The sequence below is a fragment of the Peromyscus leucopus genome, chromosome 9 (genome assembly GCF_004664715.2).
Source record: "Peromyscus leucopus breed LL Stock chromosome 9, UCI_PerLeu_2.1, whole genome shotgun sequence".
Classification (NCBI taxonomy): Eukaryota; Metazoa; Chordata; class Mammalia; order Rodentia; family Cricetidae; genus Peromyscus; species Peromyscus leucopus.
In genome coordinates, this window is record NC_051070.1 from 92,053,369 (window position 1) to 92,081,020 (window position 27,652).

At 37.4% G+C, this 27,652-nt stretch overlaps 1 protein-coding gene across 8 annotated transcripts in view; it reads left to right on the forward strand.

Moving 5' to 3' along the window:
• Positions 1-26,848, forward strand: part of Slc4a7 (solute carrier family 4 member 7) — a 95,719-nt gene extending 68,871 nt beyond the window's left edge. For 5 of the 8 annotated variants that reach the window (XM_037208675.1, XM_028856326.2, XM_028856325.2 and 2 more), the window contains 11 exons: positions 4,613-4,718; positions 6,077-6,238; positions 6,766-6,879; positions 8,127-8,288; positions 8,449-8,700; positions 11,635-11,703; positions 12,922-13,095; positions 15,933-16,064; positions 19,244-19,341; positions 21,342-21,449; positions 22,910-26,848. In XM_037208675.1, coding sequence (XP_037064570.1) covers positions 4,613-4,718; positions 6,077-6,238; positions 6,766-6,879; positions 8,127-8,288; positions 8,449-8,700; positions 11,635-11,703; positions 12,922-13,095; positions 15,933-16,064; positions 19,244-19,341; positions 21,342-21,449; positions 22,910-22,991 — 1,459 coding nt within the window. In that variant the 3' untranslated portion in view covers positions 22,992-26,848. Of the gene's footprint in view, positions 1-4,612; positions 4,719-6,076; positions 6,239-6,765; positions 6,880-8,126; positions 8,289-8,448; positions 8,701-11,634; positions 11,704-12,921; positions 13,096-15,932; positions 16,065-17,662; positions 17,797-19,243; positions 19,342-21,341; positions 21,450-22,909 lie in introns of those variants that run through there. The other 3 variants (XM_037208674.1, XM_028856329.2, XR_005092214.1) reach the window with 2 other exon arrangements.
• Positions 26,849-27,652: the final 804 nt, after the last annotated feature.

Below are 27,652 nucleotides of genomic sequence, written 5' to 3' on the forward strand. Positions count from 1 at the left end.
GACCACAGCACACTTCTTTTCCTTGAGCTGGTTCCACTCCCGGTTAGTAGCTCTCCTTGGCAGATATCCCACGGCTCTAGCATAGCCAACATCTTGGGTTTGCCAAGGCAAACCAGGTTTCTCCTTCACTGCTTCAAGCACTGGCCTTTCTAGGCCTATATTAATGGACATCCCTGATATATACCTGGCCTTAACTGCTTTCTTTAGTCACAGAGGAAGATTCCACAAACCCTTTCTTCTATCCTTGACTCTAAAGCCAGAACCACATGGCTAAAACTGCCAAGTTCTGCTGCTTGCTGGGGCTGAAACATGGCCCTCTCCTTCAACTACATCTTCACCATCATTTTGTTTTTGATCTGTAAACCAGGCTGGTCTCAAACTCAAAGATCCCCCTGCCCCTGCTTCTGAAGTGCTGGCATTAAAGGCATGCACCACCACTCCCAGCTTTGAGGTTTTCTTTAATCCCTTTTCACAAGTTGGAGGCTTAGCTGGTGGAATCTTGCCTCAGGATCACTACTCCCTTTATTCCATTTCTTAATCTGTTTATCTTCTTGAACACAGGATTTAGCTCTAATCCACTTCCTGATGTCCCTTTTCTCCTCAAATTGTATATTTTGTATTTTTCCTTTCTCAGCTTACTCCTTTTCATTATAAATTTTTATAAGCATGAACACTAGTAACCACCTAATAGAGTCTGTGCTAGGCTGTTTTGAGATTTCCTCTGCTGATGGAATTAGTCTAAAACTCTTCACTTTAGCCTCAGGTAGACTTTTCAAATAAGGGCAAAATGCAGCCACATTCTTCACCAAAATATCACAAGAATGATCTCTAGGCAACATACTAAAATTTTCTCCTCTGAAACCTCTTGAGTTAGGCCCCATAGTTCAAGTGACCCTGAGCATCATCATCTTCCATGCTCCTACTAGTATGGCAGCACTTAAAGCATTCCACCACTTTCCTAACCCAGTGTCCCAAAGTCCAAGTTCCTCCAAACAAAAACAGGGTCAGGCCTATCATAGCAATACCCCAGTCCCTGGTACCAATTTCTACCTTAGAGTTTCTATTACAGTGGAGAGACACCATGACCATGGCAACTCTTATAAAGGAAAACATTTAATTGGGGTGGCTTATAGTTTCAGAGGTTTATTCTATTATCATCATGGTGAGAAGCATGGTGGCATGCCGGTAGACATGGTGCTGGAAAAGGAGCTGAGAATTCTACATCTTGATCTGCAGGCAACAGGAAGTGAACTGTGTTACTGGGCATATCTTGAGCATATATGAGACCACAAAGCCCACTCCCACAGTGACACACTTCTTCCAACAAGGCCATACCTTCTCCAACAAAGCTACACCTCCAAATATTGTCACTCCTTATGGACTTAAGGGGGCCAATTACACTCAAACTACCACAATAGAAAAGCTCTATAACTGAACATCTCCAGCCATTCATTTGATTTTTTTTTTTTTAAAGGACAAGATTTCACTATATATTCCTGGCTGATCTTGAACTAGCTGTGTAGATCTGGTTGGCCTTGAACTCTGCCTCCTCAATTAATTTTTTTTGTTGTTAGTTTTGAGAATTTCATACATGAGTACTGTATTAACATCATTTCTTCCCTACTCTTTCCCCTTAAAACTCTTTCCATGTTCCTTCCCCTCTCAAAATCATATCTTTTTAACTATTATTGTTACACACACATACATACACACACACAAACATACAGACATGTAGTTGGATTTTTCTTTGGGCTGCCAGCTCACAAATAATGATACAGAGACTTTTATTGATTATGAAAGCCTGGCCTATAGCTTAGGTTTATTCCTAACTGGCTCTCATAACTTAAATTAACCCTTTTATATTAATCTACATTCTTCCATTTTGTACCTCCTGTTTCCTGTCAGTGTCTCTTAGCTTCTCCTGCAGTATGCGAGATTCATCTCCTCTTTCTCCCTCTCTTCCCCAAAGTCCCACCTCTATCTCTTGCCTAGCTATTGGCCATTCAGCTCTTTATTAAACCAACCACAGCAATATATCTTTAAACAGTGTACAAATATCATACAACACAGACAGATACTTATGTGTATATAAATACAAACTACTGACCCCATTGCTTGAATATGTATGTGTTTAAGGCTGACCACTTTGATAATGTATCAGGATACTTGTCCCTGGAAAAGACTGATTCTCCCTGTCTCAGCAGCCATTGATAGTCTGTGGCTCTTCATCCCCAGTGGAATGTCTACTAATGTCATTGTGTAGGTCCTGTTTAAGTAACTGTTTATTAAGATTTCATGGGTACAACATTGCTATCTTATACAGAAGGTAGGATGTCCTGATCCTCTGAGTTTTATAGTCTTTCTACTCCTTCTTTTGTAATATTAGGTGTACAGGTTGTGTTGTAGATATATCAGTTGGGGATGGGTATTCCACAGTCAGTTGTTCTTTGCATTTTAACCCATTGTGGCTCTTTGTAATGGTCTCTGATGCAAAAAGAAGCTTCTTTGGTGAGGGGGACTGTGGATATAAGGATAGGTTTTTAGGCCGGGCAGTGGTAGTGGTACATCTTTAATCCCAGCACTTGGGAGGCAGAGGTAGGCAGATCTCTTGAATTTGAGACCAGCCTGGTCTACAGAGTGAGTTCCAGGATAGCCAGGACTGTTTCACAGAAGAAACCTTAACTCGAAAAACAAACAAACAAACAAACAAAACAAAAAACAAACCAGTTTTTTAGAATGTAGCTTGCAATTGTACTGGTTTAGCAAAGTGGCAGGATCACCTTGAGGGTCCATGACCTCATTAGCTGAAAGTTGTTGACTAGGTGTATAGTGCCAGAATGAATTCCCTCCAATTGAGTGGGAAATAAAAATTTTAAACTTTAAAGACTTGAAAAGTCATGTATAGTGGTTATAAAAAGTTTTAGAGATTGGGGTTGTGGAGATGGCTCAGTGGTTAAGAGCACTGGCTGTTTTCCCAGAGGACCCAGTTCAGTTCCCAGCAGCCACATGGCAAGTCACAACTGTCTGTAACTCCAGTTCTAGGGTATCTGACACCCTCACACAAATATCCATGTATACCAAACATCAAAGTGTATAAAATAAAAATAAACATTTTAAGAAAAGTTGCAGAAATACAAAATAAAAGTCAAGTGCTGTTAAAGTCAGATATGTCTAGGATGTCCTCTTTGCTCTCTAGCAGTTGTATGTGACAAAAATGTGGTACTCCACTCCATTTACCTATAAGGAGAAATATAATCCCTAGAGCACAGAAAGTATGCTAGAGAGATGGTTTAGTGGATGTACTGTGCTTGCTGCCAAAACTTACACTTGAGTTCAATCTCCTAAAAGTTGTCCTTTTACCTCTACAGAATTGTGGTGACCTGCCCTGTTTCCCCATAATAAATAAGTGTATAGCATTCAAAACATAAAAGGCAATCTGGGTGTGGTGGCTCATGCCGGTAAACCTAGCACTTAGAAGGTAAAGTCAAGAAAATCAGGAGCTCAAGGTCAGCCTTGAGTAAATTTGATTTCGGGCTGGGCTGCAAGAGGCAAACAAACCCAAAATAAACAACAAAAAACAAATAGGCCATCTTTCTTGGCCCTAAGCCACAGACCCGTATCCTCTTCTCTTTCCTCAATCCAGTTTTTAATCACCTCGTTACCTTTTTTGCAGTCTTAGCTTGATGGACAAAGCAGGAAGGGGTCTGAAATGACTGTGATGCTGAGCTACTTAAAAATACTAGATACTTCAATGCCCAGTTTTATCTGTAGCATGTTTGTATCTTCTTTGCTTTTAAATGCGTGATGTTTTGACATTTACAAGTTGGTAGTTGAAAGAGTTCTAGATATGGACTGAACTCTGATCTTAAGCATCTCCTATCTCATCGCATGAAAAGCTATTTTATTTAAGAGTGAGTCTTTAAGCTGAGAGTGTAGGCAATGATAGCCTATCATGCCAAGGCTCTGGCTTCCATTCCTAGCACCACAGGGGGAAAAAGTTCCTTTTCTTCTGTTTAGGTTGCCTTACTAGCAAAGGATGACCTTGAATTCCTGTTCTCTTTCCTCTACCACCAGAGTTCTGGGATTGTAGTCTGTGCTACCATGCTACATGTATTCATGCTAAGAATGAGTTTTAAGATCATAAACAATGAGCATGAGTAGGGCAGTGGTGCTGTGGGTTTTATTTGGAATGTTTATGTGTTGTTGGAGTATCAAGAGACAGCAGTTAATAAGCTTTAGTAGTAAATAGTCTTACTATAAACATGGTGGTGTCTTTTTATCCTTCCCAAACATTCTATCCAACTAGTGTTGTTAAGTAAATGTGTCATTGACAGTTACATTAGTTCTACTGATGTCACCCAAACATTACTCCATTTGGCTGTTTGTTTGTTTCTAATGCATACTCACTTTCTCTTCTCCCCCTCTTTTTTCCTCCTCTCTCCCTCAGACTTTGGGTTCCCTGCTTCTGTTTCCTGTTTTACTTCCTACTCCCCATGCTTGCTACATGGAAGAAATGCTGAGATGTTAAAAGCTACAACTTTGTGTAATTGATTTAGAAAAACAAAAATTAAATGTAGGATTCTTAAAAATGTATCTTGTTCTGATTTCTTAGGTGTGTATGTGCAGAGCCATCTAACCCTAGCAATGAAACTATAGAACTGTGGAAGAGAAAGAATGTGACGGCAGACAGTATTTTCTGGGGAAACCTCACTGTATCCGTAAGTATAGTAGGATTGAGGACTATTTGAGGCCCATGGGAAGCTGGCTTTCCTCTCTTCCTGTTTTGTTTTAGAGGTGGTTTCACACTATAGCTGATACTGGCTTAGGGTTTGCAGCAGTCTTCCCATCTCAGCCTCTCCTGTTCTGGGATTCAAGATGTGAGCTTTCATGTCCAGCTGTCTTTATGAATATGTAGATTGTTTTCAAAATATGTTGTTCTGTTTCTGTCCTAATTGTCATTTTTAATTTATGTACACCTGTGTGGGTGTATACATGAGTGCACTTACCCACAAAGGCCAGAAGAAGGTGTCAAATCCCTTGGAGCTGGAGTTTCAGGCAGTTGTGGGCACCCAATATGAGTGCTAGAAACTGAGCTCAGTTCTTCTGCAAGAGTAGCAAATGTGCTCTTAACCTCTGAGCCATCTCTGTAGCTTCTGTTGTCTAAAGCCTCAGACCAGTGCTTCTCAACCTCCCTGATGCTGTGGTCCTTTAATATAGTTCCTCATGTTGTAGTGACCACAACCGTAAATTATTTCATTGCTACTTCATAACTGTAATGTTGCTATTGTTAATGAGCCATAATATTAACATCTGATATGTAGGATATGATGTGCGGCCCCTGAGAACCACTGCCCTAGACCTAGGACCTCACACATACTAGGCAAGAGCTTTACTGCTGAGCTATAGCTATAGCTCCAGACCAGATGTGGTGTTTTCACTAAAATTTTCATTACCACTTTGCTGCTTATAAAAGACTATGTTTTAATCCCACGTGTCAAATCAGAGCTAAATTGGTTACCTTTAAATTTTCCTGTTTTTTTTCCTAGGGGAGGGTGAGTGCTAAAGTCTCATTTATCTCAGGCTGCCATCTAATTATAAATAGCAGAGGCTAGCCTTGAATTCCTGGTCCTTTGGCCTCACCTCGAGAGAGATAAGGATTACATGCCACCATGCCCAGCTCCAGTGGTCTTTTAAGGCAGTGCTCTATCCATGCTCCATTCACTGTCTATAAAGACCTTGGTAGTGATTTTCTGTCTGCTGCTTATATTTAAACCACCTGCCAGACAGTGCAGTTGTGGCCTACAGGGATGCAGAAGAAACTTTTCACAGTTAGCACTCATTGTGAGCCTTTCTCTAAAGGGATCATGCAGTTGAAAGAATGGGGAATCTTGGTGAAATACTCTATTGTGGTGATTTTGATAGGAATATCATAATCTCTAATTGATGATGTATGGTTAGCTTAGCATTAGCTTTCTGAGTAGAGCATAAAATCGACGTCTTAGATTCAATCATGTTCATGAGTACTTTATTGGATACTTGAAAAATCTCCATCTTCTTCCCTCTACCACCCTTCCAGGAATGTAAGTCCTTCCACGGTATGTTTGTGGGATCAGCCTGTGGTCCTCATGGGCCCTACGTTCCTGATGTGCTCTTCTGGTGTGTCGTCCTGTTTTTCACGACGTTCTTTCTGTCTTCATTCCTCAAGCAGTTTAAAACCAAGCGTTATTTTCCTACCAAGGTAACTGAGTTGAATTTTGGTAATATGTATGTTTTCATTTCTTTTCGTTTATTTCAAAGCAACAATGTATTATTTAAAGTTAATGTTCTATGCTAAATATTTTAAAAGAAATTCCTTTTAGTAAAAAATATATCATCTAGGTGGTGGTGGTGCACTCCTTAAATCCCATCACTTGGGAGGCAGACACAGACAGATCTCTTTGAGTTCAAGGCCAGCCTGGTCTACAGAGTGAGTTCTAGGACAGTCAGGACTGTTACACAGAGAAACCCTGTCTTCAAAACCAAAACAAAACTATACATGTATTGCATATCTGAGCACACAGAAGGAAGATAATACTGTGAGAATGTAGAGGTTAGTTGTGACTTTTTTCTTACGTTTGGGTGATTAAGTGGAAGTATACATATGTAACACTATTATTAAAAGTCTCCTCCATGCATTGGGGACATATTTTATGAGAAAGACATGAATTATTTACAAAGTACAGGAAGTAATTCTATGTTTATGTTAACGTAATCTTTCTATTGTAGGTACGATCAACAATCAGTGACTTTGCTGTATTTCTCACAATAGTAATAATGGTTGCAATTGACTACTTTGTAGGAATTCCGTCTCCTAAACTTCATGTTCCTGAAAAGTTTGAGGTAAGTATTAAAGCAAGTGGCTATTTTTTTTTCCCCCTGGAAATTCCAAACTACTTAGTGAGGAAGGGACTTGAACCCAGGACCTTGTACTTATTAGACAAGAGCTCTTGTGAACTGCAATCCTCAATTTTCCTTTGCATTGACAAATATAAATTTAAATTTCAGTACTTGCTATCCTCCAGAGTACTAAACTCTCTAATTCATGTTTACAGTGTTTGATCTAAAAATTAATTTCATGTTACATCATTGAAATGTGTTTGAATCTGATAAGGTGCCAGATTTTTGTCATTAGTTGTTTTTTGCCAGTTCTGACTCAGTACCAACCTTGCTGTGACTACTAGTTTCAAGATTCTAACCCAAGGTACTTTAAGAATTTATATGAGGGAGATTTATTTCACTATGTATGGTGTATGTAGGTCCATGGTAAAATGTCATTCTTTTTTACTTGTCCTGTGTCTGCATGCCAACCCTCATCAAAACCCAGTCTCTAGGATGGGCTCTGTGGTACCTGCCTGTAATCCGAAACTGAGGATGTTGAAGCAGGATGCTTGTGAATTTGAGGCTGGCCTGGACTACATAGTGACATGACTTAGCAATACCTTATTTCTCCATAAATAATAAATAAATTGAAACAAACAAAAACCCTACCCCCAAACCACCAGTCTCTAAATAGTAAACCTCTGTTTATAATCCTTTGGCAGTTGGACTTGCCCAGGTGGAATGTGATCTGGTCAGTAGGTCTCACACTCTTCACATGTCTAGTCATCTAGTGGCTTGGTGGGGACAGTTTAGCTCCATTTACTGACCTGGAGACTCAGCTGAAACAGTTGGAGTGGTGGTCTTTCTCTTCCCTGCTTTTGTTTTGTAGCTTCCATTCCAGAAAGCTTATTCAGCAGCACAGTCATCTCAGGACTTCAAGGAGTTAAGGAAGCTTCAGGGTTTCTGAAGTCCAAACTGGACATGTCCCTTTGGTCTTACTTTGTGTGTTAAGTTACAAGATGGTCTTGAGTTGAAAAAGGGGTAGATACCGCTGTAGTGGGCAAGTCCCATGACAAGGGCATGACAAGGGCATGCTCGTGTGCACAGGATGAAGTTTCTGGGCTTTGTCTGCAAACAGTTCACTCCACATCCTAACTCAGCCTTTTCCTCTGTCCCTTGGCGTTTGATGGAGTACATCCATTATATGCGGTGGAATTTTAGGACAATAGAGGAATGAAACTTTTCTCTTTATGTTTAAACTTTAATAGCCTACTGATCCAAGTAGGGGCTGGATCATAAGCCCTTTGGGAGATAACCCTTGGTGGACATTGCTAATTGCAGCTGTTCCAGCTCTCCTTTGTACCATTCTCATCTTTATGGATCAACAGATTACAGCTGTAATCATCAACAGAAAAGAACACAAACTCAAGGTAATTCTCAGACTTCTTTAAGGGGTTGGGGCATTTTCTTTAATAACAAGAACATTTAAAAATACAAGATAAAAATTAGTTCCTTCCTTCTTTATAATTAATTTGGAATTTTAATATAAAGGAACAATCTGGATTTACTAGTGTTCTTTTCCTTCTTCAGAAAGGAGCTGGCTATCACCTTGACTTGCTCATGGTTGGTGTCATGTTGGGAGTCTGCTCTATCATGGGCCTGCCTTGGTTTGTGGCTGCGACAGTATTGTCTATAAGTCATGTTAACAGCTTAAAAGTAGAGTCTGAATGTTCTGCTCCAGGGGAACAGCCCAAGTTTCTGGGGATTCGAGAACAACGAGTTACAGGGCTGATGATTTTTATCCTGATGGGCCTCTCTGTGTTCATGACTTCAGTACTAAAGGTAAAATCCTTTGTGGTAGCATTCTAAAATCTTACTGAACATTTGTATTTAATTATATAGAAATGAAACATTGAAATATGTGGGGAATATATAAAATCCTCTTCCCCCTGTAATTTAAAATCCATTCAAGTTTAGAAATACAATTTGGCAGTGTTTTTCATATGATAAGCATGTAGATTAATGAATTATAGCCGGTAGATCCATCAGTTACAGCCTGCAGTTGGAACAAGTTAATCAACATGTAGTTAGAACATAGCACAGGAAGTAATTGGAAACAATAGAAGAAAAATTCTTTGGTTTCTTTAAAGTACTGTTAGTGAATTTAATAAGTTTTTTCTTAATAAATAAAAATGGTAAATAAACACTAAAAAATAAATAAAAACAAGATTATCAATGAAGCACATAAGAAATTCTGTTAAACACATTTTTCTCATATCCATATTTTACAGATATACACTCTACAGAATATAGTCATTAAAAAGTAACTATGTAGCATAGTATCTAATCTGAAACCTTTTTTTTTAACCGTGTAAAACCCAGCTCCATATTTGTCTTTGCTGTTTTGATTATTTTTGTTGTAAAGAAAATGACTGAATGAAAGCTGACACCACTATAAACTAGAAGAGACTTATGTGTATTAGCTTTAAAAGGATATTCTTCATTGTTGGAATTCCTTGGGCTTGTTTCATGGACTTCTTACTAGCCCGTTTAAGTACCAAGTGTCTGGACTGTTTGCAGTGCCTTTAGACCAGGGGATAGCAATAAATAGGGTGTAGTATTGTCTTCCTACAGGGACTCCACAGTCTGTTGATGAAATCAATAGGTACTGAGTGTATTTCAAAGGAACTTGGAGACAAGAGAGGTATTTTATATAGTCTTCTGGGGGCGAGGGCCCATTAAAGCTCTTTGGAAGTTGCCCCTTAAGTCTTATAGTTTCTAAATTTCTAATGAATTAAACGCTGCACATAACTAGAAAAACTCAACTCGAACATGCAGAGAACTCTAAAATGAAACTTAGTCTCCATATTGGTTTTTCACTTTTCAAAAGCAACTCTTCAGAGACAGTTATTTTCAACTTTGTGATTTAAATAAAAAAAAAAGTGTGTGTGTGTGTGTGTGTGTGTGTGTGTGTGTGTGTGTGTGTGTACTTGTGTACATACAGGTGCACATGTGCAGTAGTGGGAGCTTGAAGGTCAGAGAACAACTTTCTTCAGTTTCTGTTGTTCTGTGATGGGTCTCCAGAGACCACACATAGGTTGTCTGGCTTGCATAGCAAGAGCTTTGACTTACTGAGGAGCTACTTGTTGACCCTCAACTTGATTGTGTAACTTCCTCTGGCAGTATTTGGGTGTGGTGGTCTGTAGTCCTAGCTTTTAGACAGGGGTCAGATGGGAGTGGGGCTAATTGTTGTAAGTTAGAGGATAGCCTGGACTACATAGTGAGCTCCAGTCAGACTGAGCTCAGTATGAGTCCCTGCACCAAAGTTAAAGGACTGGAAGGTGGGTCAGTTAGCAAGAGCACTGCCGATGCCATGTTAGACAGAACCACATGGTCGTGTCTTTGACATCCACGTGTATATTGAGACACGCGTGCTTGTGTGCACATGCACCTGCATGCATGTGCATACACACAGGTCAAGAAGGAAGGAAAGTAAGTAAGTTAAGTTATTCTGGTAGTTATCATTGTAATCTTGAATATTGTTAGGATTATATTTTTTACACTTATGTTTATATTGACTCTTTTTTTTCCTAGAACAGAAATTTTCAAGGTCTACTCCAAGGACTTTGGAGTCCCTGGCATCCTATCAGGATTCCACTGGGGCCCTCCATTCCACAGGCTACATACTGCAAAAGGCAGGGTTTTTTCATGTATGTCATACAAAAGAGGATAGTGTACATATTGCTGTAAACTAAACACAGTTGCAAATCGAAGATTCCTTGTCTCTTGTTAAGCAGCCACTAAAGAAATTTACAGAAATGTAAAGCAGTGCTAGTCTTGAATTTCACTTTGTTTTAGAAATTGTAGTCTTTCATAGAAGTGTGTTCCTGGATGTGGCTCAGTTGGTAGTAAAGTGCTTATTGTACAGGTGTAAATCTGGGTTCAGATCCCTAGCACCCATGGATAAGGAGCCTGTCATCCCATCACCCTGCACGTGGAGACATGTATATCTTCTGAGCTTATTGGCCGGCTAGTTTTGCCTAATTGGTGAGCTCTAGATTATTTGGTAAAGGACCCTGTCTTTAAAAAAAAAAAAAAAACATGAGGGAGGAAGGCATCACACAGCTCACATCCACATCCACACAGACGTGTACTTCTACACAGATAGTGTTCTTTATGCCAGCTTATCATGGTTATTGATATTATTGCTGTTATTTTAAATTGATAATAGCTACTTAAAGGATCTTTGAAGTTTACACACACAGCCAGGAGTTCTGACAAAAGGCCTGCCAGGACAGTGGTTTGTCATCTCCATCCTTCCAAGTTCTCAGGACTTCATTAGTTAATGCCGTTCTGCTGCATTGGTGCTGGACAGCAGTAACTTAGTACTTTGGTGACTGATGGTGTATCAGCTACTTTGTGGAATGTTGTATTTAAAGAAATGTAGTCCCACAGCAAACTGATACAGAAGCTGAAGGCCCAAAAGCTGTTTGTTTCAAAAATTAACTAGGTTTAAACTAAGCTGTCGACTGAAGGGCCCTTGCTCCTTATGCCTGAGTTCACTCTTTATGAACAGTCTATAGGTCAACTGACTCTCAAATGTATAAACAATATACCTGTTTTCTTCTTTCCTGTAGGAATGTTGGTCTAATCCTTATCACAAAAGAACCTTTCAATTCTGTCATCATACTCATCAGTGTTTCTGTATACTTATTATTATTATTATTAAAATTATTTCAGTACAATGAGTTCTAATTGTAGTAATTTTATTTACAGTTTATTCCAATGCCAGTTCTGTATGGTGTTTTCCTTTATATGGGAGTTTCATCACTGAAAGGAATTCAGGCAAGTATTTAATAATGGCACTATTTAAAAATTACAGAAGTTGTACTTGTGATTATTTTCTGTCTGGTTATGTCAAATCCATACTTACTGAGTGATTGTTGCTCACTGTATGTGTTTACTCCAAAGAATGAGATGATTAATTCACCTGGTTTGACTTAAACCCAATGAAAAGTCACATACCTGTTCAAGGAGGACTAGTATAGTGAAAGGAGGCTCAAAGGGTCAAAATGGAAAGGCCTTTCTTTCTCTCAAGTGGAGAACACTTTCCACTCTGAGAAAGAAAGGGTATACAAAATTGTATGTCAGAGTGAGGCCTACCTAGCACACTGACTGTTTTCTGTCATTCTGAAATGCTGACTGATGGAGGGGAGGAGGAGCTCCTGCTACAAACCAGGGTGCTGAGACAGTGGGGCTCAGTGGAGCTTGTGTGGTAAGGAAGCCAGAGCCGGCGCTTCCTGTGCCTTGTGCAAACAGTCTGCTAAAATGTGGTCAGGTTGGTACAGGCATGAGTAGAAAATGTTTAGATTAGCACAGTGACCCCCATAGCTCACAAAAACAGTGCCATCCACAGTCACTCTAGTGTACAGGTAGCGTGCAGCACGTTCCGAAGCCAACATTTTTTTTTTTAAAAATCATGTCTCCCATGGTGAAGAAATGATACTATCACACTCACTTGATTTTTATAACCGTTTTGTGAGGTGGATAGGTTGATTTTACTTGTAGTTTATAAATAAGGAAATCAAGTTCAGAAGTATCCAGTGAATGAATTGGTGATTTCTCTTCATACCCTTAGTGGTGTTAAGCTTGGAGAAACCTCAGAAGACTGCTAGTATTTGTGTGTATTGGAAATAGCCCAAAGAAATTCAGTATATTTGGAATTTGACCATACACAGTAAAATGTTTTGTCCATTTCGTTTTGCTCTTTTGAGACACGGTTAGCCCTAGGCTGGCTTGAACGGTAGTCTCCTGCCTCAGTCTTCTATGTGGTAGGATTACAGGTGTATAGTACCAGTCCTGGCTGCCTTGATCTTTTTTTTTCCCCCTTTCTCTTTGGTTTCAGGGATTCTTTCCCAAAACATTCGTCTGTATTATAAAAACATACCAAAGAACCTAGAGTTTTCTTTAACACATACACAAAACCCCAAAAGTTAAAATTTCTTAAATAGCAAAAATGGTTTTTGTTGATAAATCTTTTCTTTTCCTTCATTACATGTGTAGTTTTTTGACCGTATCAAGCTATTTGGAATGCCTGCCAAGCACCAGCCGGACCTGATCTATCTCCGCTATGTACCCCTGTGGAAGGTGCACGTGTTCACTGTTGTCCAGCTGACCTGCCTCGTCCTGCTGTGGGTAATCAAAGCTTCTGCTGCTGCAGTAGTTTTTCCCATGATGGTAAATTTTCGGATTTATTTTGTTACTAAATCATAATGTAATTGTCATTTTCATGGTAACATTTAAAAAAATTATAATTGACTTTAAGGAAAGAAATAACCGCCTTTAAATATCTTAAGTATTGAAAAATGTAGATGAACTGTTTCTAGCTATAAACTAATACTTTGCATTCTGGGTATTCTTCTGGTATTCTCAAGAGTTTTTTATTTTTAATATTTTAGTCCTTGGTGTATAGGGCTCTATTTTGTAATGCTATGTAACTCCAGAACTTAGGACATTCATAGAACAAATGTGAAAGACAGATACATAAAACAAAGCAACTTTGAAACATCTAGGCTTTGAAATGGGATGCTACAATGTATCTTTTCTAGAAACTTAGAGATCTAGAAGTTTAAAACATATGAAGTGCATAAAGGATTTTAATAGGACACAATCCATATAATTCATTAAATCATTCTTTTCTTGCATAAAAATTATGCAAATAGATATTTCTTGTCTTTTTCTGGGTACTATATAAAATATAATTATTGACTTAGCTCCAGAAAATGTTAAGAGATTCAAACTCAACTATTAGGACTAGCTGAGCAGTACTTCCTGATTACAGTTAAATCACATGTGAAATGAAGCTTTTAAAATAATGTTATAGATTTGGAAATTAAATTTTATGTAAAATGTCAAATTAAAGAAGGAAAGAGCATTGTAATGATCTGTTTCTAAAGCTTTGAGCACAGCTGGGGTTGTATACTCAAAGGAAGATGTGCACCACACGTGGGCTTTATTATCAAAGAAAACAAAATAAATACAGCAAAAATCAGTCATGGACCCGTCTCTCTCAAGTCAGGGATAGAAAGAAATGAGAGAATAAAGTATTTATGTAAGCTTAAGAAGGAAAGAATTTAGCCACAGATGCACAAAAGATTCTAATGGACTTAAGTTCATTGGACATCTAGAACAGAAGGGCCAATAAGTATTTTACTGTAAAGGGCCAGATAGTAAATATTTAAGGCTTTGTAGGTCAGGAGAATATTCTGTACGTACTTGAATAATACAAGAAAGAAATACATTTTTATAATTTCTTAGTGGTAAAATTAAAGAAATAGTACTTTTTTTTTAAAATGCAGGACTACTAATGAAAAGAATGGCATTCTCTTTTATTGAGAGAACATTTCACTCAGTTCAGGTTCAAGGTCAATACTGCATTCATTACTAAGGTTAGGGGGTGTGACTCAGTAGTAGTGTTGCCTAGAATATGTAAAGACTAAGTTTGATTCTTAGCACTGAAAAAAAAAAAAAAGAAGGAAAAAAACAAATGAACCTTTATTCTTAGAACTCTTCCAAAAGTTGTCTATAAAAACCATTTTTAGTTTATGAGCTTTACAAAAATGGCTGGTGGCCCAGGTTTGAACTAGGACCTATGAGTTGTCACTTCCTGATTTATAGGAAGTAGATTCTTATCATACTGTGTATGAATTTTTACAGGTAGCCCAAGCAAGAGGGTTAAGTAGCTGAGAATGGTAGGCGCAGGTTCATGAACATTTAAAGACCAGACAGTGATCTAAAGCCAAGAAAAAGATATGTTTTTCTCAGGAAACACTAGTTAGATCTCAGCACCAAAAAATCTAATGAAGTTGTGAAAGATCTATGGTGTTTTCTTTTGATTAAATACAATCAGCTTAAAATGCTAGTGTATGTGCTCAGCATTATTTCTTAGCATTCTATACCACAATAAAGCAGATAACGATACTTTAGCATCAAAAGGAATTATTAGCATATTTATCTTTATATACATTTCAACCTTTTAGTCAGAATCTAATGAAAAAAGAATGAAGACCTTACTACAGTTGGTAACAGTTGTATTTGAATATCTGGATAAGAACATATCAGAAGTAGTAGATAGAATCTACCTCAATAGTCGTGTTAATCATGGAAAATAACAATTGTATAGTAGACTATACAATTCTGGAGACTAAAAGTGTGAAATCAGGTTGTAGGCACAGGAATACTTTCTTAAACCTGCAAGGAGTCCCTCTTCCTAGCTGCTTGTTGTGTTTGTCCTGTAGCTGCATAGCTACAATCTGAATTATCCCAGCATGTTCTTCCTGTGACTCTGTTTGCACATGGCATGTGTATGTGTACATGTATGTGTGTGTGTGTATCTCCATCCATCCCTTTGGTTAAAAAGACCTTTTAAAGAAGATGGGGAAGCTTACAGGTAAAGGGTAAATTTAGTCTTGTGAAGTGTTTTTATGTGATAGGAGACATTTTAAACAGAGTAGAGTTTTAGAGTTGTGAACCGGGAGGAAGTATTTGTAACACACAAAGTAGATGGAAAGTTTCTTCTAAAGTAAAGAGTCCACTAAAAAGTTAACAGTTACTTTTCAAATGAGGGGAAAACAAGTAAAAGATAAAATATAGCAAGCAACAGTAATGGAAAGCCAGTTGGCCTCTGTAAACATGCACATTCACAACAGCTGTGATAGGATAGCAAGTTCAAATACATCCTTTCCTCTCAACTCATGGAAAACCAAAGCTCAGACCTGAGATCAGGTGTTCCAGTGCATTATCTAGGAATTGCAGAGCTGTTTTTATGATGGGTACTTACATACTATAAAATCTTTATTGAGAGGAAGTAAAATGGCTTTTTTTATTTTATTCCTATATGTTGTTTTTGTTTTGAGTACACAGAAGATACAAATAAATAACTCTTTTGATCTAGTAAGTGTTAACTAATTTTTAAACAAAGTGAATGTAGCATTTCCTATTATGTATAGACTTTAGCAAGCATTTACTTTTCTTTTTCGATGTATGTATTATGTTTCTGTCTCTCCCATCGTCAGGTTCTTGCCCTAGTCTTTGTGCGTAAGCTCATGGATCTGTGTTTCACAAAGAGAGAACTCAGTTGGCTTGATGATCTCATGCCAGAAAGTAAGAAAAAGAAAGAAGATGACAAAAAGAAAAAAGAGAAAGAGGTAAAAAGACATTCCTTTGTTTAATGCTTTGCACCACTTAGCAGATACTGTTGTCAGAGCTGTAGTTTAATCTTCATGGAACAGTACGAAGCACAAGTACTGCTAAGTATTCTGTTTTACTAGATGAGGGAGGTAATGTTCCTTAAATACTGCATCTCACCCATTTCCCGTCTTGACCCTGTTTAACACAAGAATACTTTTTTAAAATTGGATATTCTGGCTGGGTGATGGTGGTATACCCCTTTAATCCCAGCACCCAAGAGGCAGAGGTAGGTGGATCTCTGTGAGTTCCAGGCCAGCCTGGTCTATAGAGTGAGATCCACAGCAGTCAGGCCTGTTATACAGAGAAGCCCTGACTGGAAAAACCAAAAACAGGGGGGGAAATGCATATTCTGTGAGCTAAAAATTACAAGAATTAGAGTTTTTAACAGTACTAAAATATCACACATTAATATTATGTCTGATTTAACCTTGCACTGGGTGTGTTAGTGTGTAGCACAACACCAGTATTTTAGTGTCTGACATATACTCTGACAAAGTCTAAATGTGTTTAAGACTCTACTAGGGGAGGGGGGGCGATGATTTATCAAGTAAAAGCATTTGCTGCACAGGCATAAAGACCTGAGTTCACAGTCCTTAGCACTCATTTAAAAGGCTGGGTGTAGCTGTTTGTACCACTCCCTGGAGCCTAGACAGGAAGCTAGCTCCTGATTGAGTGAGAGACCACAGCTGTATAAAAGTAATAGGTGAAAAGTGATGGAGCAGGACACCAGACACCTCTGTTCTCTGTAGGTACACACATGCAAAGAGTCTCCTAGCTTTTTTGTTTTGGGGCAGGGTCTCATGTCCATGCTGCTGTTGAACTCTTGAGTTGAAGGATCCTCCCACCCCAGCCTTCAGAGTAGCTAGAACTAAGGCACTCCACCATCCCTAACTTAAAAATGCATTTATTTATTGTTTTGTGTGTGTGTGTTCATGGTCAGGGTGTGTAGATAGCAGTCTCATCACTTGGAGATGAGAGCACAATTTTCAGGAGTTTGTCTTGTTGACTTTTAGGTAGGTTCTAGGGTCAAGTCAGATTGCCAAGCCTGTACAGTAGGTACCTTTTCCTAATGAGGTTTCTCTCCAGCCTGGATTTTAGTTTTCATATTCAGTATTATGTACCACCATTAGTTGATCTGTACAGTGATATTTAAAAAGAAATACTTTATTCTAGGTTTGATGTTTGTTTAACTACAGTTGTGCTTTTACTAAATAGGAAGTAGAAACTGAATATGGTCTTGTTGGCCATAGTACTTGCCTAAATATTCCTGTCTTAGTTACTGTTGCTGTGATGAAACACCATGACCAAAAGCAACTTGGGGAGGAAAGAGTTTATTTCATTCACAGTTCATTATCAAAAGCAGCAAGGGCACTAACTCACAAAGGGCAGGAACTGATGCAGAGGTCATGGAGAGGTGCTGCTTAACTGGCTTGATCTCCATGGCTTGCTCAGTTTGCTTTCTTACAGAACCCAGGACCACGTGCCCAGGGGTGGCACCACCAACAGTGGGCTGGGCCTTTCTCCATCAATAACTAATTAAGAAAATGCCTTACAGACTTGCCTACAACTGGACTTTTATGGAGGCATTTTCTCATTGAGGCCCCCTCCTCTCTGATGACTCTAACTTGTGTCAAGTTGGCATAAAACTAGCTGGCATAATTCCTATTCAGAACTTTGTTTGAAAATCAGGTGAGAGAGATTCAGTTTTTGTTTGCTTTGTTTTTGAGGTGGGTCTCACTATGTAGCTAAGGCTAGCCTAGAACTTGTGCCTATTCTGCTTCAGCTCTCCCTACTCTGAGTGCTTGGGATACATTTGTGCACCACCATACCTGGCTACTTATTTTTAAATGTCATAGTCTTACTTAAATATAGATAGGAAAGGGTATATTTCTCAACTAGAATTATAACTAGGATAGTTATTATAATTATTTGAATGAGGTTCTAATTTTAAAATAAGAAGGGTTTGTTTTCTTTAATGATGCATGCATAAACATGTAAGATTTTGGTAGTTTTTCTTTGTGTAGGATATTATTTATTTGCAAAACACATAAAATAAGCAGGTCAGATTGCTTGCTTTTTGTATTAATTGGTCCAGAAGCATATAAATTTAAAGGACAACAGTGAAAGTGCGTTTTAAAAGTCCAAGAATCTGCTTTCTCATATGGAAGAACTCTCGGAAGTAAGTGAGCTAGTGTCATGATTCTGTAGAATCATCAGGGATTCTAGGTTGCTGTTCTCTGTGTCAAGCATACAGTCTTCCATTTTCAGATGCACCTTTTGGATAAGAATAGCTGATAAACCCCAGCTCTCACGCTAGAACAGAAGCAAGGGGAAGAGAACACAGAAGGCAAAATGAACATTATTCTCTTTTCAGGATTCTTTCTAAAACTGTCATTCAGTAAGTTGCTTGTGTAAGGTCTCCCACTGAGTTGCAAAGAATGCTGGGAAATTAGTGTAGCAGTTTTAAATCTGGGTGCATTGTCAATTGTAAATGGTGGGATTTCTGTTAATAGGGAGATGAGATGAGATTGAGTACTCTTATGCTTCTTTGTGTCTTCCTCCATTATTAATGGGTCATAATTTTAGTCCTTTTTTTTTTTTTAAATGTTCAGGTGGTTTTCAACCCAGGATGATGTCCTCTCCAAGGGATATATTCAGTGTCAGAGTCACATTTTTATCACCTGGAGGGGCTGCTACTAGCACAAGTTATATATGGACTTGAAAAATGTCCTGTATCCTCAAATCGTCCCCTTACACAAATATGTATGTTCTGTCAGTGTTGCTGAGGCTGAGAAACTGTGACTTATATAGATGAGCTTTTACCGTGCCCTGTGATGAGACAAGAGATGTCAGTTTTCTCTCCTTTGCTATGTATAACTAAGTCTTCAGACTTAGGTGATACTGCCTTTTAGATAGCATTAATTATTCATTTTCAGAAATAGAGGATGTACCTTGGGAAATAAATTTCTACAAGTAGTTCTTTTAATTTCATGCTGTTAATTATGTATTTATATTGCCAAAAGAAGTTTTCAGTTTGGACAGATTTCGGCTTTCCAAGTCTTTAAGGTATTCTTGGTAACAGATCCTCCTAGGGATATTCTGAAGAAAGTAATGTCTTCATGTCTGTGCTCTAAAGGAAGCTGAGCGGATGCTTCAGGATGATGGGGATACTGTGCACCTTCCATTTGAAAGAGGAAGTCTCCTACAAATTCCAGTTAAAAACGTAAAATATAGGTAAGATGCGACTTTATTTTGTACAATGTATTTTTAACATGTGTCAGGTGTACAGATAAACATGTAATATTTCTTTGAAATAGTGGTGAATAAATATTTTCTTCAAGTCAACACAGTGGGAGGTTAGAAGGCTTACTGTTTTCAGCTTGGACATTTGGCTTATGTGGTGAAAGTCTAGTAACCATTCCAAGTGCATTGACTTTGTCATACTACTCTGCAGTCGTAATGCTGTGTGTTTGGTTGTTTGAACAGAATTACACTATGTAGCCCTGGTTGGCCTGGAGCTCACTGTGTAGACCAGTTTGGCCTCCAATTCACAGAGATGTATCTGCCTCTACCTCCAGAGTGCTAGGATTAAAGGTGTGTGCTCCCATGCCCAGCTGCGGTCTTAACTTAAATATGATTTAAAGAATGAGCACAGGTGGAATACTTTTTAAGCACCTGGTATCAGTCACTTATAACATAGCTGCTATTAGAGACTGTTATTTTAATGTGATCTAATTTCTTCTTTTTGTAGTATCTGGTATTGAACCTAGGATTCTGTGCATGCGTGGCAAGCTCTCTCCCACTGAGCTACTTCCCCAGCTTTTTTTTGCTAGAGTTATTACTGTTATGATCAAACATGATGACCAAAAGCAACTTGGAGAGGGAAGGATTTATTTTGCTTACTTTTCCATATCAGTGTTCAAGGCTGTCAGTGCAGAAACTCAAGCAGGGCAGGAAGCTGAAGGCAGGAGCCGATGCAGAGGCCGTGGAGGATTTTGGCTTATTGGCTTGTTCTCCTCATAGATTATTCAGTATGCTTTCTTAGAGTGCCCGAGACCACCATCCCAGGAATAGCAGATACCACAGTAGGTTGGGTTTTTTTTCCCATCCATTGCTAATTAAGAAAATGCCGATTTTATGGAGGTGGTGGCTCTATTGAGGTTTCCTCCTCTTAAAGGACTCTAGCTTTGTGACGTTGTTGTAAACTAGCCAGCATGCCACACACTTTCTGTTGTTTATTCTGAGATGGGATCTTACTGAGTTAGCAACTGCCCTCAGACTTACTGTGGTCTACTGCTTCAGCCTCTGCCTCCTGGTGGCTGTGACTAAATGCTTGCATTGCCCATCTCACTCATGTAATTCAGTATGACATTCATGTTTGTAGCTTGTTTGCATGAATTGTTTTTCTTTTGGTTAAGAAGGGGAGGGCCTAATAAGTGTATTGCAGTTTTATCTATCGAATGTTCATATTACTTGTGATCAATAACATTAAGCCCACGTTATTTATGGATATAATCATTATTGGATTGGGGGGTCTGAAGTCATTTTGAGTATTTCATAGAAATGTAGAAGTGTTACATTTGACTTTTATAGTAAATAGCATTACTATTCTTTGTTTTGATACATCTGATGAAATAACACTTTGACACTAAAACTATGAGACTATCTAGCTAAAAATTGGTGGAGTCATTTTTTTTTTTGTGCCATCTTTGCTAAGTTCAGAACTTCAGTTGTTTGTTTTCCAGCATTTAAAAAAAAAATGATTTGCAAAAGAAAAACAAAGGGCTTTTTTTCTCGTTGTCGTTATTATATGCTGTGGTTTTACTTGATGTGAGAGTGTGAATTCTAAGAGTTTTGACTAAATCTCTATATTTAGGCTTTTAGACACAGTAATTGGTTTTTGTGTTATCTCAATGATAGAGCTTAGATGATCAGAAGGTGTCATGGCTGGAATACTGGTGAAGAACCATCTAAATCCAAACTGAAGTGGATTTTGCTAACATAATCCGTCCTCTTAGTTTTGATTGTAAAAGAACTTGGAGTTCTCTGTGAATACTTGATAGCAGAATTCTAAGTTTATAATACTTTGTTAGATTGTAGTTTAAGTGCATGCCAAATGTTTTCTCAATTTTTAAATTGATGAAAACAATAAATTATATGATGCTTATAAAAATGACACCATTAATGCTTTTGCAAATACTCAATACTAACCACAAAGTGTATTTGTTCTTCAGTATTGACCCTTCAGTTGTTAATATATCAGATGAAATGGCCAAAACTGCCCAGTGGAAGGCACTTTCCATGAATACTGAGAATGCCAAAGTAACCAGACCTAACACGAGGTAGTTATAACTATTTATGTCTTTGTAACTATTGCCAGTTTTCACTCATATTAATTTACCTAATGTATCTAAATATATTTTCTTTGCTGGACAAAGCCAGTCCTCTCCCCATTTCCTTCAATCTTTTCTACCTATATCGTGTTCTGATGCAGGTTGTGATTGTTTTTTCCTCATGATTATCTTTTATAATTTTTAAATTTACAATTTCATATTTCAGAAAAATATTTTTACCATTTTATAATAAAAATAAATTCTGAAAAGTAGTGCATATATATTTTTGTGAATATGGTTATATTCACAAATTATATATTCATAATTTAAAGTTCAATTAAGGATAATTATATCCAAATTAAAAGAAAAATATATAAAGAAAGATAATTACTAAGAATTAAATTAATGCTACCAGGATAGTGGCTCCTATAATTCCATTCCTTAGAGGCAAAGGCAGGAGGAGGGACCCAAGTTTGAGACTTGATGTAGTCCATGTAGTAAGCTCCATGCCAGCTTGGGTTACATAGCAAGACCCTGACCTAAATATAAATAAATTGTACTTTCTTTTGGTATTGATAGAGATAGAGGGAGAAAGAAAGATTGATTGTGCTCTCAGGTTACATAGCAAAACCCTGGCATAAATAAATAAATGAATAAATATATAGTAATAGAATAATTGTGCTTTCTCTTGGCTGAGTTCTACCTTGTGATAAGTGTTTACTTTTTCTCTCCTTTTATAAAACCTATTTCTACCTAATCTTCATCTTTTCTTTCTTTTTCTTTTGATTATTTGACATAGGGTCTCACAATGTAGCCCTGGTTCTTCTAGAACTCACTCTGTAGCCCTGACTGTCCTGGAACTCACAGAGATCCACCTGCCTCTGCTTCCCAAATGCTGGGATTAAAGGTGTGTGCCACCATGCCCAACTCTTCATCATATATTTTTGATCTTTGTTTCTTAAAGTTCTAATTCTAAGCTTCACTGTTCCTTCTTTCAGTTTCTGTCTTTAGCCTCTAGGATTTTACAGTTCTTTGAACTTCACCCTGAGTTCCTATTCACATTCTGCCAGCACTCTTGACTCGGATTGCTAATAGTGTTGTGGTAAAAATAAAGGCTATGTAGTAATATTAGTGCATATCTTTTATATTTAGCTTGTCGTGTGGGTTGGCCATCTACTCAAAATCACATTAGAGTAAAGACAACATCCTGGCTTTACTCATGATAAAAAAGTGATGTGATGGGAACAAGAAAGGGTTCAAAGAGAGTGAGAGGGATGAATATGATCAAAGTACATTATATTCATATATGAGATTACAGAAGAAACAAAAACAGCCAGATTGTAATAGCAAGTTGTAGGCTGGTGTTAGCAAGCAGCTCATAGGTATATTGTAGATATTAGTTGACCATTTGAGAATTTATGGTTGATTCTTTTAAAAATAATTTTTTCCTCATTGTTTGTTTTAAACAGCCCTGAAAAGCCTGTGAGTGTGACAATAAATTTCGAAGATGAACCATCAAAAAAATACATGGATGCTGAGACTTCATTGTAAAGTCAAACCAAAAGGAATATATAGAGATATATGCCTGTCTGTACACACACACACACACACACACACACACACACACACACACACACACACACACAAAATTCACATGTGCTGTGCCATTGTGTATAATAGTACTGCAGGTCACGCTGTTTATGTGTGACTATGGGGCTCTTTGAAGTAGCATCTGACATTTGTTGTGAGCACCATGGAGACTGTTTTAATGAAATGGTCTCTTAGAAACGAGGTACATGGTTTTTACTCTTCAGATATTTATTTTCTTGGGGGTAAAGCCTTTCTGTTATGTAATAGAAAGATGTGGAAAACTGTATTCAATCTGCTTTTCTGAAATCTCTTTGTTAGTGGCAATCATATCAACCTTAAGAGTTACATACTTAGTCTATATATTTATAATTTTGAAAGATTATTGTTTCCCTTTTGGTAGTGTTTTATAGGTAAAATAAGAAGTCTGCCCATGTTGTGGGAAAATGACATGTCCTGGTTTCTCTTTGGGCTTCCTTCATGTAGCTCTCCCTCATACTTCACAGGTGATGAATACAGATGTGATTATAGATTACTGGAGATTTTCTAGGTAGGAACTTTATTTCTTAGGAGTGATTTTTAAATTTTAAAAATTATCTGGGCTTCCATTCTGATGGACAAGTAAAAAACAAATTATATGTGACTTCTAATTTAACACCCACACCATTCGTAATGTTTTGAGTTTTAGAAACTATAAAGTGCCCATTTGCAATAGTTAACTTTTGTTACCTTGGTAGCAAGACTTTTCCAATGTTTATCCTTTTCTAGAAACCCAGAGTCCCACTGTTCTTGGTCTTTGCTCTCTTTTACTTAAAGTGATCTCGTGTGCTCCAGGTTCAGATATCTTCCTGTTGTAAGCAGTAATAAAAAGGGTCAGCACACTTTTAAATGGGCTTGTGATCAGTGTTCCTTTATAAGAATTACCTTTCATTTTCTTTGTTACTCTATTGTATGCAATGTATTTTAATAGGTTTTATACACAATTTCCTTTTAAAATATTTTATTTATTCTGATACTTAAAATATTATATAATATTTGAGACAGTAACAAATATAGAGTAAATTGTTCCTGTTGTAGATATTTGGTGCTCACTTGCATTTTGAAATCAGTGACAAACATATCTTTGATATAAAGCACTGCCATATTTACATTTTAAAAGGAAGTTGGATATTTTCTGTGCAGCTCAGGTCGATGACATTGTTCCTTGTCTGTGATAGCATTGGGGTTCCAGTATTTCTGAGCTGTCTTTTAAATGTGTAGCAAATTGTCATCTTTTATATATTCTTAGCTCCCCATAGATTAAATAAATGCTGATTCAGCCTGTGGGACGAAAGTGATATAACAAGAGGATGGATAATACACAGAAATAGTGAGAAGCCCCAGGAATGCTGAAGGTGAAGGGGACACATGAAAGAGCAAACGTGTTAAGGAAATTCTAATGTCCCTTAGTCATTTCAAACTAAAGTACAGAAGTATGAAGAAATTGATCAAATGAATAGAATTGCCCAAAGCAAATATTCCTGGCAAGTCTGAAGTCGTTTTAGTTCATTCTAAACTATGTACCAATTAGTGTAATTCACTCATCTGAGATCGCATAGTTCAATTCTAGTTAAATAGTAGTTGGCACCATCTGGTACTATCTGGAGTTCTATTGGACTCCCTTAACCTATGATGGGGAGTGTTGCCATGGTGCTTATGGTCATTGGTAACCTCCACTGAAGTGATTTCTCATCACTCAGCAGTGTAGTGATTTCCAAAGTTCCCATTTGCTGCTAATTATAACCCCCCTGATGTGCCCAAACAAGAGAATTTCCTCATATCGTTTCCTTGTGTCTGGACATCAAAGGGTTAACATATTTTACAGGAAGTGATTTTAAAATTTAAACTGAAAACTACCTGGTATCATAATTTTCCTGTGATTTATTTAATTATATATATATGTATGTATGTATTATCCAGTGCCAGGAAAAAAAAAAAAAAAAAAAAAAACATGACATACAAAATACTTTGCATCTAAGATGTTTCACTGTGGTTTTGGTTACTAATGACTTCTTTCTTTTGACTACTTGACTTACTGATCTGATGCGACTACTCCTCTGAAGAGCAGAGGGAATTAACTGCTTCCTTCAGGTGGTTATGTTTCTTGTGCTATTTTTTGAAAATAACAATCATGAATAACACTCATTGCAAGACAGCAAGAGAGATAATTTACTATATATATTGATTTTTAAATGCTGCCTTAAATAGGTGTATATGAGCAGTAGTAATTGCTATGTACTGATTTACCTCAAGGTGCAAAATAATTAAACTTGTACATACCCATTTACAAAATAAATTCAGAGAAAAGCCCTGCACTTTCTTAGATGCCTTGATTTTCAGAGTAGAGCTTAGTGCTACTGAACACCATGGCCATGGAGCCACCTCAGGATACTCTTCCCTCCACCATATTTTATTTATTTGTAGAGTGTGTTTACAGAGACTATAATAAATCCTGGTGTTAACTATCTGAAATTTACTTCCTTTGTATTACTGTTTCAATCTAAAGTAGGAGCTTTTGAGAAAACAGTAAACTAGCTTCCTGATGCTAAAGGGGTGAGTCTATATATATTTTTAATAATATTAGATATGCAAAAGTGAAGTACAAGGTTTTTAAAACATTGTGTGAGTGTTTGTATATGTGTATGAAATCACTCTTAACTCTCTTAATTTTTTTTAAACTTGTGGCGTACCAATGTTCAGATTTGCCAAGCTTTCTATAAGACACGTAGGATGAAATGTTTTTGTGTGCTAATGCATGTATTTATTACGATTTGTTTACTGCTGAGAATCACTAACTCTTGTTTCTCCATTCCCCAAAGTGTTTGTTTCTTCCACACACTGAAAGATGTGGCTTGAGTGTAAGCTTTCTGGTTTCCTTTTCACAAAGGCAGGTTCAAAATTCTTCAGAAAGAATGGTCTCTGACAGTGAGGTGTCACATCAGAGCTTCCTGTTTAGGTTTTATGAGTGTGCACCGCTCAGCAGCTCAGAATCTGCATCCTGACAAAGTGCTGAGAGTGGGATACGTGAGCCATCAATACAACATTTTAATTCAAATGTGTTTATATTAAGTAATTTACATGTCTGAAATGTATTCATGTAGGTTTCATCATTGTTATCATTTGTAGCGCCGATATGTGAAACTGTCTTCATTTAGTCCAACAATTATTTATTTTTAGAAAGTAGATTTAAAGAGAAACTGCATTCAAGTTTTCAAATAGTGTTCCAATTACAAGATTTATTCATTTTAATTGCACGGTCCCTTTTAACTTTCTGGAAAGTAAATTGTCAAATAAAATCATGTAAAGATTATTTTAAAGTTTTAATGTGTACTTAGAATTTAAGCCCCGGTTCTATGGTTTTTAATCATATTTTTTGCACATTGATTGTTTCTGTGTAGCTTTTCTTTTGTTCCTTTGTTCAAAATTTTTGACTTTTTAGGGGTAAGGTGTCTTCCAGTGTTTACTATGTTAGGATTAAATTAAAATTCAAATTTGTTGTCCATTTATATAATATTTGATATTGGTATGATTTCCTAATCTAGTTACAATTTTTATGGTGTTTACTGTAATTGCAATGGTATTTTCTTTTGTAATAAAATCCAAAGTCAATTAAACAAATTGTAGACCTGATATTTTTCATCTATATGAAGTAAAAGTCTCTACTTGAGTCTATAATGTGAACCATCCTGCCTTTCACATTTGTTTCCTAATTGTTAGAGAAAACTATTTTTTTGTAGATGTTATTGAAAATTGAAAGAGCAATAAAAGTCTACATAGCAAACTGTTGGCTGTCGTTTTTTACTCTGTTATTGGGAGAGCTGCAAGTCTAAGCTAGGGACAGGGAGGAAGGGAGTGAGTGCCTTCTGCTTCCTGCTTCCCAGTCCTTCCTGTAGAAGAGAAAGAAAAGAAGAGGAGAAGAAAAAAGAAAATGATGGCATTTTTATAGTTAGGAAATGTTGAAGGTAGCATTCCTTTCAAAAGCTTGCCCAATTTTCTCTTGTGTTTTAAACCTAGAAACTTGTACTGTGTACTGTATTACCATTTTCTTGATAACACTGACCTCTGCTCAAGGCCTGTTTCTCTTTTGGCTAATTTTATTTTGATTTTGATTGTTTTCCTGTTGCTGCATGTAACACTTTGCTCCTGTTTTCCAAATCGAGAGCCTTCTTATATCTCATTGTAAATTTGTTAAGCTGTGGGAGTGAGATGAAGAAAAATGTTTATGGCTTTGGAGTGTTCTGTTACAGTTGAGAGATAATCTACACTTACACACCAGACTGTTGTTAACACTGTTTACCAGGAAGGCATTCCTTACTCAGGATTGCTTGCTGCCTGTCTGGTCTGAGTTTGAGCTTGCTCTCCTTGTGGTGGGCCTTCCTGTGCTTGTAATGGAGACATTTCCCGTGTTTGCAAAATGTTTTCTGCTTTTGCTTTTCTTTCAAAGCCCATCTAAAGGTCTGCATCGACTTCAGGATCAGTCTTAGTCTTGTTACAACCCCCTCTCTGCCCCTATGTGTGTGTGTGTGTGTGTGTGTGTGTGTGTGTGTGTGTGTGTGTGTGTGTGGTGATATTTTGAACAAATTTGC